Here is a 12,186-nt window from a genome sequence, read left to right on the forward strand (position 1 = left end):
AGGAGCAGAAGCATTTCTCGTCCATTCTGTTCTCCAGATAAAAAGGTTTTTCCTTGAGCTTACTTCATCATTCTATTCTCCTGGTAACTAGACTATTTGCAAGAAAGATATACCACTTGAATTAGGCTCAGAAACACCTCCTGGTACATTATATTTTCCTGATGCAAAAGTCAGAAACATCCGTCCGTCGATAAGTACCACCGCCGTCGAAACACCTAGTCCGCCGAAACGCCTCGTTCGCTGAAACGTGACGTCGACCGAGACGTCTCGCTGCCGGAACTCACATCTTCTGGAAACTTTCCTTGTTCTTGATAACACTGAACTTTCCGACAAAATCTGGCTTGTAGAATGAAATGAACAAATTTTCGGTGACTGTTCGGACGGCAAAAACTTTTCTGAACCAACTGCGTGTTCCACAAAACAAATCGGGCTGACTGCCCGTAAATTTAGAGTACACACATTTACACGCTCTTTTTACCGTCGCGAAGACACAGCAGCAACATTTTCTCGTTGTCTCCAGTATTTAAGGAAACACCACTTCCACCATACAGTAAACTGCTTCAGAATTTCCAAATGAATCGCCAATCACAATTAGACTTGATAACGCCAATTTCGAAGGAACGCGTCTCTGCTTACGCCAAAATAACACGTACACCTTAAACCAACTGCATCTCTTAACAGCGACAATAACACGTGCGTTAATTAAATTTCGCCTAATAAAATCCAAACTATGCAATTACAAACAATTCCAAAATAAAAAAACAGCAGTGAGATAACAAATTCAAATAAAACAAACCAACTTTGTGCTTATCGTAAATAAGCCGAGTGGAGGAACTAGAGAAAAACAACCCAGATGGATAACGGACAGGTCGCTTATTCCCTAGTGACGAAGGTGCTGACGAACCAGTTGCAGTACACAAGCTAGGATGTGGATTTGATGGTCTCGATTGGCGGAAAGTCCGTGATCTTGCGCGAGATCGGTGGTGTGCAAGGTGTTCGACTTATCCGAGTTCAGTGGACCGTTTCTTCCCCGTCGTTTTCTTCATGATCCTCGGCCCGATATCTTGGAGTTTCGGGACGAAACAGGTTCTAAGGAGGGGGCAGTGTAACGATCGAGTGAGTTGACAAGCGGTGTCTTATAACGATTTGAGTGTTATAATTATATTTGTCCAAGTTTGGTTGTGTGTTTTTTAATAAAAATATAATTACGTATATTGTGCCGTTGGCGGCAATAAATAAATTAATACAAAAATATGTGGCAGTCTTTGATATTTTGAACTAGGAGTCGGTGCAAGTTATGCTAGGGCGACGAGTTCCGTGCCTGGCTTTTGGACACTGAAATAGCTCTCTATTTCTGATAGCGTTCTTCCTTTCGTTTCGGGTAAGCATAGCATCACGAAGATTGTTCCGATCGCGGACATTGCGGCGTAAAAAATAAACAGGGGGTAGATTCCCATTACGCTTAGCATGTCGGGGTAGATTTTCACCATTACGAAACAGCAGATGTATCCCATACTCGACACCATTCCGGTTGCGAGTCCTCGAATTGTGGATGGAAATACCTCGGCGGACATGGCGAAGGGGATGGTGAGAAAGCCTAAGGTTGCGGTGAAGAAGTAAGCCATTAGCAGGGTTAGTGGCAGCCAGTCGTGGTGGTCGATTATTTTCCGCTGAACGCAGGCTACGTAAGCGGAAAGCATCACCATGCACAGAGTCATGCCGACCCCAGAAGTGATGGAGAGGGGGCGGCGTCCAAGTCGTCGGCTTGCGACGCTTACGATTACAGAAGCTACGCTCCGTGTGGCAGCGATTATGACAATGGCTAAATACGGGTCTATACTTATTTGTGCTTCATTTACTATGTCGATTGCGTAGAAGACGATCACGAAAGTGCCAGACACCTGTTGAAATACAAAAAACGCCGACATTAAAATAAACGGTCTATAAATCGCAGGTTCAGCAAAATATCTCAACTGGTGGTCAGCTTTTGTTCTTCGCGTGTCGCAGGTTAAAGTTTCAATTTCTTCGCGTATTTCCAGAGGGTGGCTTTTCGAGTTGAATAAGCGAAGGAGACTGGCTTTGGCGTCCTCGTGCCGATTCTTCGTGATCAACCAAGATGGCGACTCGACCATGTAGATCATCACCATAACTACGTTCGCGCATGGAAACGCCCCAGATAACGCCGCGATCATTCCCCAGTTACTCTGCAACTGAAGATCAGGGATGATAACCACAAGAGCAATGTCATACCGTCATTGTCCATCCGAGTATGTAAATTACGACGACACCAAGTGAGAAACAAAGAGCGTTCCAAGTGATGAGCATTCCTCTCAGTTTTGCTGTGGATATTTCCGCCATGTACACTGTAGCCGGCATGCTGGATAAGCCCGTAGAAAGTCCGGTGAAAAATCTTCCAACTAGCAGAAGACGGTACTGGTGACCTGGCGAATAGTAGGCGAAGGTGATGGCGGTCCATCCCAAAAGACAAAAGACATTAACGCTCTGTATTGCCGGCTTGCGACCAAATCTATCCGAGATCGGCCCCGACAGGAAGCAACCCAGCGGAGCCGCTACGGAAGCGATGCTAGCTAAAGAGGCCAATAGTTTGAGTGTTAAAACCAGGGGGCACACTCACCGAACCAGGACGCTTCGTCCTCCGTGAGGCGGTGAGGGTTGCTGGCGTCCAAGAGGTAAGGAAGAGCAACGGCGGAAAACCCCAAGCTCATGCTGGGCGACAAACTCGAGAAATTTACGATTAATCCAAGAAGTATCTGAAAGCTTCATTGGGTCAAAATGTCAAAGTGAGCACATTACCTGCACAAACGTTGACCTCTGCGTAACGTTCCTTTGTTTTTGAATGTCCATGTCGGTAGCTTATCTAACCGTGACGCACAATCTTCGTAATGCATCTAACACGGAAGCCTGGTTTATTATGAGATTAGTTCGAAAGTTTTATTCTAATCACTGCAACGTGACCATTACGCATGCTTTAACTGAGTCACTTTATGAATCGATTAAATTGATAGAGGTTTGAAGGTAAACATAGAATTTTTCCCTAATCCCACTCCCACGAGGTGCAGTGTCTGTAGTCATTACCTGTTTTTTTTACTATTTTATTCACTAATTACTTAATTATAAATAGCTATTGTGATAGACCGAACATCGTTCGTCAGGAACATCGACTAGGGAGGAGGAGGAGGCTCCTTTCTGCAATTAGTACCACTCCCAAAGAGAGTCAATCTTCCCTTGGGGTGAAGACCAGAAGTCCATCTTCCATTGGGGTGAAGACCAGAAAGAGTCTTTTATGCTTTGATAAAAGGTCCATAAAATGCAATTTTATGGCATAACGTGTTCAAAATGAATGAATTCAAGGTCCTTTTTACGCGCTAATTAAAAATAACTCGTAAACTCGCTTACACAGAATCTCGTGATGAGTTTTTTTAACGCCAGGTGTTACACGGACTGTCTCAAAAGTATGAATCACCCAGGTTTACGAGAATAGTCTCCTTTTCACAGCAGAAAAGATCTTTCGGCACATATTTGGCAAAATGGAGAGGGGAAAGTAACTGAAGAAACAGAAAACCTACAAAGCCTGAGGAGACCAAAGTGGTTGAACCAGAAGAAAGAAGACCAGGTGACCGAAGAACAGCCGAACAAACAGAAAAAGTCACAACAACTGAAAAGCGAAGGAGCATAAGAAAGGAGAGTCTGGAAAACCGAATCAGGTGGAGTACTTGCATGAAGACGGAAAATGGGAAGAAGTTAAAAATAGTGTGCAAAAGCTGTTGGAACAGAAGAAACTTAAGTACCTAATCAAAAAAGCAAAACTAAACAATTCGAAGGAACCGAAAATGCCAAACAGGTAAAAGGAAGTCGAGGAAATTTAGAAGTCACATGATACGAAGAACCAAGAATATCGAAGATATCAAAGAAATCGAAGGAAGCAGTCCAAAATCCAGAAAAGCTGAAGAATCAGGAAATGGGTCCGATAAAGTAGAAGAAACTATGAATGAAACAGACGCCGATATAACAAAAAAAAGCAAAGAAGAACAAAAGGGTCTTTTCTAAACTCAAGAGAAACGATTCAATTCTTTTATATCAGCAAATAATGTAGGAGGAGGTGGTTTGCTCCTAATTCATGAAGCATCTATTAGAAAAGTGTTGTAAATTTTCTCTGGTTGGCGGGAGATCTTTTTGTAAACTGAAAAGTCACTGTCATTATCAGGAAAATAATATGTACAGCAAGGTTTTTCTGCTTCTAATTCACGTAGTATCTTTCTTCCAAATTTTATCGGGTTACCAGGAGAATAGAATCATGAGGAGGTCTCTTTCTAAGTTTCTGTCTAAAATAACGGCATAAATAAATAAAATAAATAAATCCAAATTTTCTCTTACAGTTAGGGGAACATAATCAATGAGGAAGTCCTTTCTAAGCTTTCGACAAACCACTAATCACGAAATCACCTAATTCGCGAAATGTCTGTTCAAAAATCCCAATTTTCTCTCAAAATTAGGAGAACATAATCCACGCACAAGTATTTTTCGAAGCTCACGAGAAACTACTTTTGCATCAGGAAAATAAATGTATAAGGAGGTGTTTCTGCCCCTAATTCGCAAAATAATGTCGGCATTATGGCTCAATGGTAGAGCGTTGAGTTATAAATCCGGAGGTCGGGTGTTCGAACCTGGGTTGAGGTGAATTTTTCATCTGTGGCAGAGATGGAAATTACCTTAGACCAGTTTCGAGCATTCTGCCGGCTACTCCGAATTAGGTTTTCCTGCAGTTTTCCTAATTCGTAAGGTAAATACAGGAGTGGTATAAAACAACTTAAAACCGTCTGCTGAGGCACCTCTAACAAGCATTATGCGGGTCACTCTGTAATTGGGCGCAAGCCTGTTGAGGACCCAGAACAAGAGAGGGATAATAAATAAATAAATAAATAAAATAAAAATATCCGTTCAAAAATCCAAGGTTTCTCTCGCAATTAGGAGAACATAATCTATGAAGAAGTCTTTGTCTAAGCCCACAAGAAATGACTTTCGCATCAGGAAAATATAATGTACCGGAGATGTTTCTGGTCCTAATTCGCGAAAAATCTGTTCAAAAATTCAAATTTTCTCTCACATTTAGGAAATCATCACTCATTATGAAGTCTTTTTCTAAGCGCACCAAAAATGTATAAGGAGGTGTTTCTGCTCCTAATTCGCGAAAAATCTGTTCAGAAATCCAAATTTTCTCTCAAAGTTAGGAGAACATAATCCATAAAGAAAGTGTTCTTCTAAACTCACGGGAAATGACTTTTGCATCAGGAAAATAGAATGTACAAGGAGATGTTTCTGGCCTTAATTCGCGAAATATCTGTTCAAAAATCAGAATTTTCTTTCAAAGTTAGGAGAACATAATCCATGAAGAGATGTTCTCTTAAGCTCACGAGAAATGACTTTTCATTTGGGAAATAGAATGTACCAGGAGATGTTTCTGGTCCTAATTCGCGAAAAATCAGTTCAAAAATCCCAATTTTCTCTCAAAGTGGAAGAACATAATTCATGAAGAAGTGTTTTTCTAAGCTCACGAGAAATGACTTTTTCATCAGGAAAATAGAATGTACAAGGAGATGATTCTGCACCTAATTCGCAAAATAACTTTTCAAAAATCCCAATTTTCTCGCAAAGTTAGGAGAACATAATCCATGAAGAAGGTGTTCTTCTAAGCTCACGAGAAATGACTTTTGCATCAGGAAAATAGAATGTACAAGGAGATCTTTCTGCTCCTAATTCGCGAATAACTGTTCAAAAATACAAATTTTCTCTCACAGTTAGGAGAACATGATCCATGAAGAAGTGTTCTACTAAGATCACGAGAAATGACTTTTGCATCAGGAAAATATAATGTACCAGGAGGTGTTTCCGCTCCTAATTCAAGTGGTATATCTTTCTTGCAATTTTTCTCTAGTTACCAGGAGAATAGAATGATGAAGTAAGCTCAAGGAAAAACACTTTATATCAGGAGAACAGAATGGACGAGAAATGCTTCTGCTCCTAATTCGCGAAATATCTGTTCAAAAATCCCAATTTTCTCTCACAGTTAGGAGAACATAATCCATGAAGAAGTGTTTTTTTAAGCTTACGAGAAATGACTTTTGCGTCAGGAAACTATAATGTACCAGGAGGTGTTTCCGCTCCTAATTCAAGTGGTATATCTTTCTTGCAATTTTTCTGTAGTTACCAGGAGAATAGAATGATGAAGTAAGCTCAAGGAAAAACACTTTTTGTCAGGAGAACAGAATGGACGAGAAATGCTTCTGCTCCTAATTCGCGAAATATCTGTTCAAAAATCCCAATTTTCTCTCACAGTTAGGAGAACATAATCCATGAAGAAGTGTTTTTCTAAGCTCACGAGAAATGACTTTTGCATCAGGAAACTATAATGTACCAGGAGGTGGTGTTTCTGCTCCTAATTCAAGTGGTATATCTTTCTAGCAAATTTTCTCTATAGTTACCAGGAGAATAGAATGACGAAGTAAGCTCAAGGAAAAAACGTTTTATCAGGAGAACAGAATAGACGAGAAATACTTCTGCTCCTAATTCGCGAAATATCTGTTCAGAAATCCAAATTTTCTCTCAAAGTTAGGAGAACATAATCCATGAAGAAGTGTTTTTCTAAGCTCACGAGAAATGACTTGCATCAGGAAAATAGAATTTTCAAGGAGATGTTTCCGCTCCTAATTCCAAATCTTATTTCACAGTTAAGACACAAACAACGAAGAAGTCTTTTTCTAAGCTCATGCGAAATGGCTTTCGGATCAGGAAAATATAATGTACCAGGAGATGATTCTGCCCCTAATTCGCGAAATATCTGTTCGAAAATCCATTTTTTCTCTCACAGTTGGAAGGACATAATACGAGAATATGAGTTTCCGCTCGTAATTGAAGGCGTACCTCCTGAAAGAATTTTGTAAATTTTCTATGGCATCCAGGAAAACAAAATTCATTCGTTTGTGCTCAAGGAAAATGTTCCAATATTTTATTTTTGTTAAAACTTTCTTCCTATCCAAAATTGTTTGTAAATATTGTCTGACTACCAGGAGAACATAATGAAGTGGGGGTTGTTTCCTAAAATCTTTTAATTTTCGTTTACTCTTTCGTATAGGATTATATAATATACGAGGAGAAGTTTCTGCTCGTAATTTATTCAGCGTATGTTAAGGAATATTGTTATTTTCTTTAGCTATCAGGAGTACATAATCCATGCGATCTGAAGTTTCAAGAAAAAATATTCGACTCTTTGTATCAGGAGAATTTAGCGCGCGAAGAGGCGTTTCCTGCTCCTAATTCACGGAATTCCTAAGCTGATTAGAAATCCTCTAGTTCATTTAAGAGGGGAGGAGCCGGTGCCCTCCTTATTTCACGGAGTGCTTGTTATAAAACCTCTGTAAGTTGTCTTTGGCTACCAGGAGCACATAGCCCAGAGGAGGTCTTTTACTAATTTCAAAGAAAAGCTGCTGCTTCTGATTCTGCTCCGAATTCATGAAGCTCAAAGGAAATATTTCTGTAAGTACTGTGTTTTGGTTTAGATCTTTGTATCAAGAATACATGAGGCGCGAGGAGATGTTTCTGCCTTACATCACGGAATATTTCTTAAAAAGTGTTCCTACCAGATAGGAAAACGCAATCGATGAGAAGGTCATTTTCTAATCTCAAGAAAAAATGCTCCTGTTTTTTTCTAACAAACAGGATGACATAATCCTTGAGAAGGTCTTTTTTCATGCGCAAGAAAAGTGTTCTAATCACTTTATTTTCATTTAAACTTTTGCATCAGAAGAGCGCGGGAAGAGGTATTTCAGTATTTGGTACAATAGCGTTGTAATTTTTCAGAAAAACGTAATTTATGGGTGGGGGGGGGGTTCTTTCCCCACCCAAGTGACCCAGAGATCATTATGCATGACGAGGTTTTTTTTCCTACTTTACGAAGTATCTGGTGGTTAATTTTCTTTTGTTACCAGGAGACCATAATTTATGAGGAGGTATTTTTCTAGACTTATTCGTTAAGAATATTGTGCTATAATAAAATATAAAGTATTTACCTACTTATCTTCGTTTAAATTTTTATATTAGGAGAACATAGTGCACGAAAAGATGTTTTTCAGGACATACTGAATGAGGACATCTGTTTCTAGCATCAGCAAGAATCTACATTCTCCGCCCAGTTGTTAACAGGAGTACATAATTGGCGAGGAAGTGTTTCTGCTCTAAACACTTGCATCCAGCCAGAAAAAAACTTCTCTTAGGCTACCAGGACCTGGTAATAAATGCTACCAGTAAATATGGCACCTGAAGGACGAAATAATGGAGGAAGCCCTTTCGTCAAATCAGAAAGGAACTACATTTTTCCTTGGGGGATAATTGCAAGAGAATGTAGTGAACAAGGAGGTATCTTCTCTTAAAATTTAAATTAATTGTTTTAAAGTGTTAGTCTTCCAGGCTAGCGGGATTAACTAAGTTCTTTTCTCATATTTCGAGGGATGTGTAAACATTTCGATGTCTGTTTCAAAATCCTCAAAGGCGTATAATGCGACGATTAACATTTGTAAATTTCTTCTGACAACCAGGAGAACATCAATTATAGATTTCTTTGTCACGCCAGGAGAGACGTATCAACACTTTATTGTCTCTCTGAAGTTTGTACCAGGAGAACATAGTGAGCGAAGATGTATTTTTGCTTCTGACACATTTTTGAGCTACTAGGACCACATAATAAATGATATTGCTGTTTTGTATCAGCTCATAATTTTTAGAGTGTCTGTCGGATAAAGTGTTAACAAATCTCTCTCGCTATCGAAAGAGCGAACGAGGAAGCCCTTTGTCAAATCAGGAGCGATATTTTGAGACCTTGATAATTTTTCAGGTGACCAGGAAAACATAATAAAGGGGTTTCTTGCTTTCAAATGTGTATCAGGAGGTAATAAAGTATGAGGACGTATTTCTGCTCTTAATTAATACGTACACTAACTGTCAGAAGATTTTTGGGCTACCAGGAGCACATAAGACATGCGTTTTGCTCACATAGAAGTGATTTTTTCGCTTCAATTTTCTTATCATAAAAATATAAGGGGTGGAAATGTATTTCTGCTCCTAATAAATGAGGAGGTGGCGTCTGAATCTGAAGAATTAAAAAAATCCTTCACAGAATAACGCTATGACTGTAGCAATTATTTCTAGAATAGAGTAATTTCCCGTGCTTGTTGATAATACTATACCTTATCTCTACGTCAAATTTTTTTTCTCAATCCCTGAAAGAAAAGCAAGATATTTCCGTTTTGAAAACATTGCACATTGCGCTTAAAGTTAAAAAAATAATAGCTCTTTATAATGGCATTTAAATGTCCTTGTACTTTGATATGTATGCGTTTATATGCAGCACATTTTTATTGGAAAAGTGTGAAAAATAACACCATTTATCAATACGTATTTTGTATGTTATGACAAGGATTATCAATCTGTAGAAGGCTTTTTCCTGATTTCGAAAACGATGGAGAAAACTGCCACTTGTGTCTAAATTGCGACAACTAAAAGGAGCCTCGTTTACTTAGATGATTTATTTGGGAAAGGAACGCCTCAAAAAATCTCAAAACAGTTAGTGCCAAATCGTTTGTAGTTCACCAAGACAAGGTGATCTCACACTTCGGTCTCCTTTTGCTACCGGTTTTTTGAGTGTACTCTCCAGTTTTTTCCAATTCGAGAAACTATATAATCGAAAAATGAATGTCCTCCTGCTAACCAAAGAAACTTCTATAAATTCCAAACAGTTAGCCATACGAAGGTTTCGAGGTTTTTCTGTCTGTTGCTTTAAGGGTAGGTATGAGGAGTAGAAGTACCTTCTCGCTTCTCGCGCATTATAGGCTCCTGATACCAATCATATGAAGGTGTTAATGCAATATAAGCCTCCTGTTATGAAGATTATCAGCAGAAATACGTCTTCTCAAATTGTATTCTCCTGATATTTCAAATATAAAAAATAAGGGGGTAAATCATCAGTTCTAATGGAAAAAAACCGTATCATTTATTATGTGCTCCTGGTAGCACAAGAGTAGGTTTAATGGCAGGCTGCAGTCTGTAGAGCACTTCTTTGTGAAACTTTTAATGCCACAAGCAGAACCAGTCTAGCTATACGTCTGTTTCTGTAATTACAGGGTGAAAAGAAAACTTAACGTCACATAGCGGGAGGCGCACCAAAAACTTGAGGATAGGCAACACACCATACATCGCAGTACGCAACCGAGCCCACAGCAGAAAGTGAGAGAGCAGCGTAATAATCAAGGAATAGGGGGAGTGAAGCCAGGGAATCCACAAGAACTAAAGATAACAAGGGAATAGGGAACATAGATAACAAAGAAATGAAGTTAGCTGGCTAAACGCAGGAAACGCAAGTCGAATACAGACAGGAGGAATGCAAAAACAGCAATGACGTTCACGAGCCAATAGCACAGGAAATCTCAAAAGAATTTTTAATAAAGAAAAGAGGAAGAGAAGAAGAGGAAGAAGAAAGGAAACAGTTAGAAGCCGAACTGGAACATTTACAAAAAAACAGCAAAATCTACCCATCACCGCCCACAACAAAGACAGAAGAGAAAGAAAAAACAGAAGAAATATCCGAAAACATGGAGGAAATTAAAAACATGATGATAAACCTTAACAAGAGTATGATAGAAATGAGAAATGACGTCAGAAAAGAAATAACGGAAATGAGAGAAGAGTTTAAAAAGGAAATTCAGGAACTGAAGAGGCAAAATCAAGACAAGGAAGAAAAATGGAACAAAGAAAAATGTGAACTAGATGAGAGAATAGACAAATTAGAATGGAGACTGGAAAAAGAGGAAAGGACGAAGAAGAAAAATAACGTTGTAATTAAAGTAGAAGGAGCAAATAATATTAAGGAAACCGACGCAATAAATTTCCTAAAAAAGGAATTAAAAACAAATATTTATACTACAGAAGCGGTACAATACAAAATAGAGAACGAAAAATAAGGATTCTAATAAAATGTACAAATTGGGAGGAAAATCATGAGGAACAGACAATCCCTAAGAGATAAAAAGGTATATATCGATAACGACCTGACGTTGACAGAAAGAGAGTGCAAAAGAAGATCAGAGAAAGGATGGAGGAAGAAAAAGAAAAAGACAATACAACAAATAAGAGATATATGAAGCTCATGATAAATGATACCTACATGGTTCAAGTGGGACGAGAGAGATGGTAATTTAACGACAAAAAAACTAAACAAGCATACACAATCGGGGACGGGGGCAAGACAAACAATTAACAAAGGAACAACAGGTGACAATAAAAACAAACAAAGAAAGGAAAAAAAAGAAATAAGAAAACATGACAAAAAAAGGAAACATCAAAATTGGATTCGTGGCGGGAATCAGCAACAAGGATGAAGAATTTTGGGAGTACGTGAAAACTTATGATGTAATCGGCATGAAAAATATTGGGAAAATAGGGAGAAAAAACTACGGAAAGATTTTTAATGGGAATATCAATACGCCAGAAGTAGGGAATGCAATCCCGCAGCAAAATCTCAATCCCGATATTTGCGGGATTGCTAGATGTTAATCCCGCGGGATCCCGGTATTTGCGAAATCCCGCAAAACTTTAAATAAATTGGCAACTAAGCAATTCTGTGCGGTTAACTTCTGCATTAAAATAAGTCGCTAATTATCACAATATTTAACAAAAAAGTACCTTCGGCCTAACTTAGAACTCAAAAAAACCTCACCTGTAAAGCACAAAAAGGTGAACTTCTAAAGTGCCTCAAAAATCATAGTACATTTTTAACGAAAAAAGTTTAACAATTATTTAAAAAATAACTTCTCCGTTATGCGTTTCATTAACAAAGTAAACAGAGTCGTCCCCTTGGTCGACAAATTCCTCAGTCCCGCAAATCCCGCGGGATCCCGCTCCATTTATGTGCGGGATTAATCCCGCAAAAATGCTGCGGGATCCCGGTATTGCATTCCCTAGTCTCAGATCGACCGGGAAAAAAACATTTTCTTATAGAATGTGGCCTGTAGAATCCATAATTTCAAACAGTTCCAAGATTGGGCTACTAGTTCAAAAGTTACAGGCCTTTGAATTTTTTTTCGAAATTGGTTTCTAGTCTATAACTTTTGATTGAGAAGT

At 38.8% G+C, this 12,186-nt stretch overlaps 1 protein-coding gene across 2 annotated transcripts; it reads right to left on the bottom strand.

Moving 5' to 3' along the window:
• Nucleotides 1–1,174: 1,174 nt before the first annotated feature.
• Nucleotides 1,175–2,957, bottom strand: LOC116162195 (facilitated trehalose transporter Tret1-2 homolog). 2 transcript variants are annotated; one of them, XM_031475749.1, is made up of 4 exons: nucleotides 2,815–2,957; nucleotides 2,636–2,771; nucleotides 2,251–2,597; nucleotides 1,175–2,204 (listed from the first exon to the last, which is right to left on the bottom strand). In XM_031475749.1, the coding sequence occupies exons 1-4, from the start codon at nucleotides 2,863–2,865 to the stop codon at nucleotides 1,296–1,298; spliced, it is 1,443 nt and encodes a 480-aa protein (XP_031331609.1). In that variant the 5' UTR covers nucleotides 2,866–2,957; the 3' UTR covers nucleotides 1,175–1,295. The 2 variants fall into 2 exon arrangements, with proteins under 2 accessions (XP_031331609.1, XP_031331610.1); XM_031475750.1 differs by having other exon boundaries at nucleotides 2,251–2,588; nucleotides 2,815–2,955.
• Between the last annotated feature and the right edge of the window lie 9,229 nt (nucleotides 2,958–12,186).

The sequence above is a fragment of the Photinus pyralis genome, unplaced genomic scaffold (assembly GCF_008802855.1).
Source record: "Photinus pyralis isolate 1611_PpyrPB1 unplaced genomic scaffold, Ppyr1.3 Ppyr1.4_LG10, whole genome shotgun sequence".
NCBI classification, from domain to species: Eukaryota; Metazoa; Arthropoda; class Insecta; order Coleoptera; family Lampyridae; genus Photinus; species Photinus pyralis.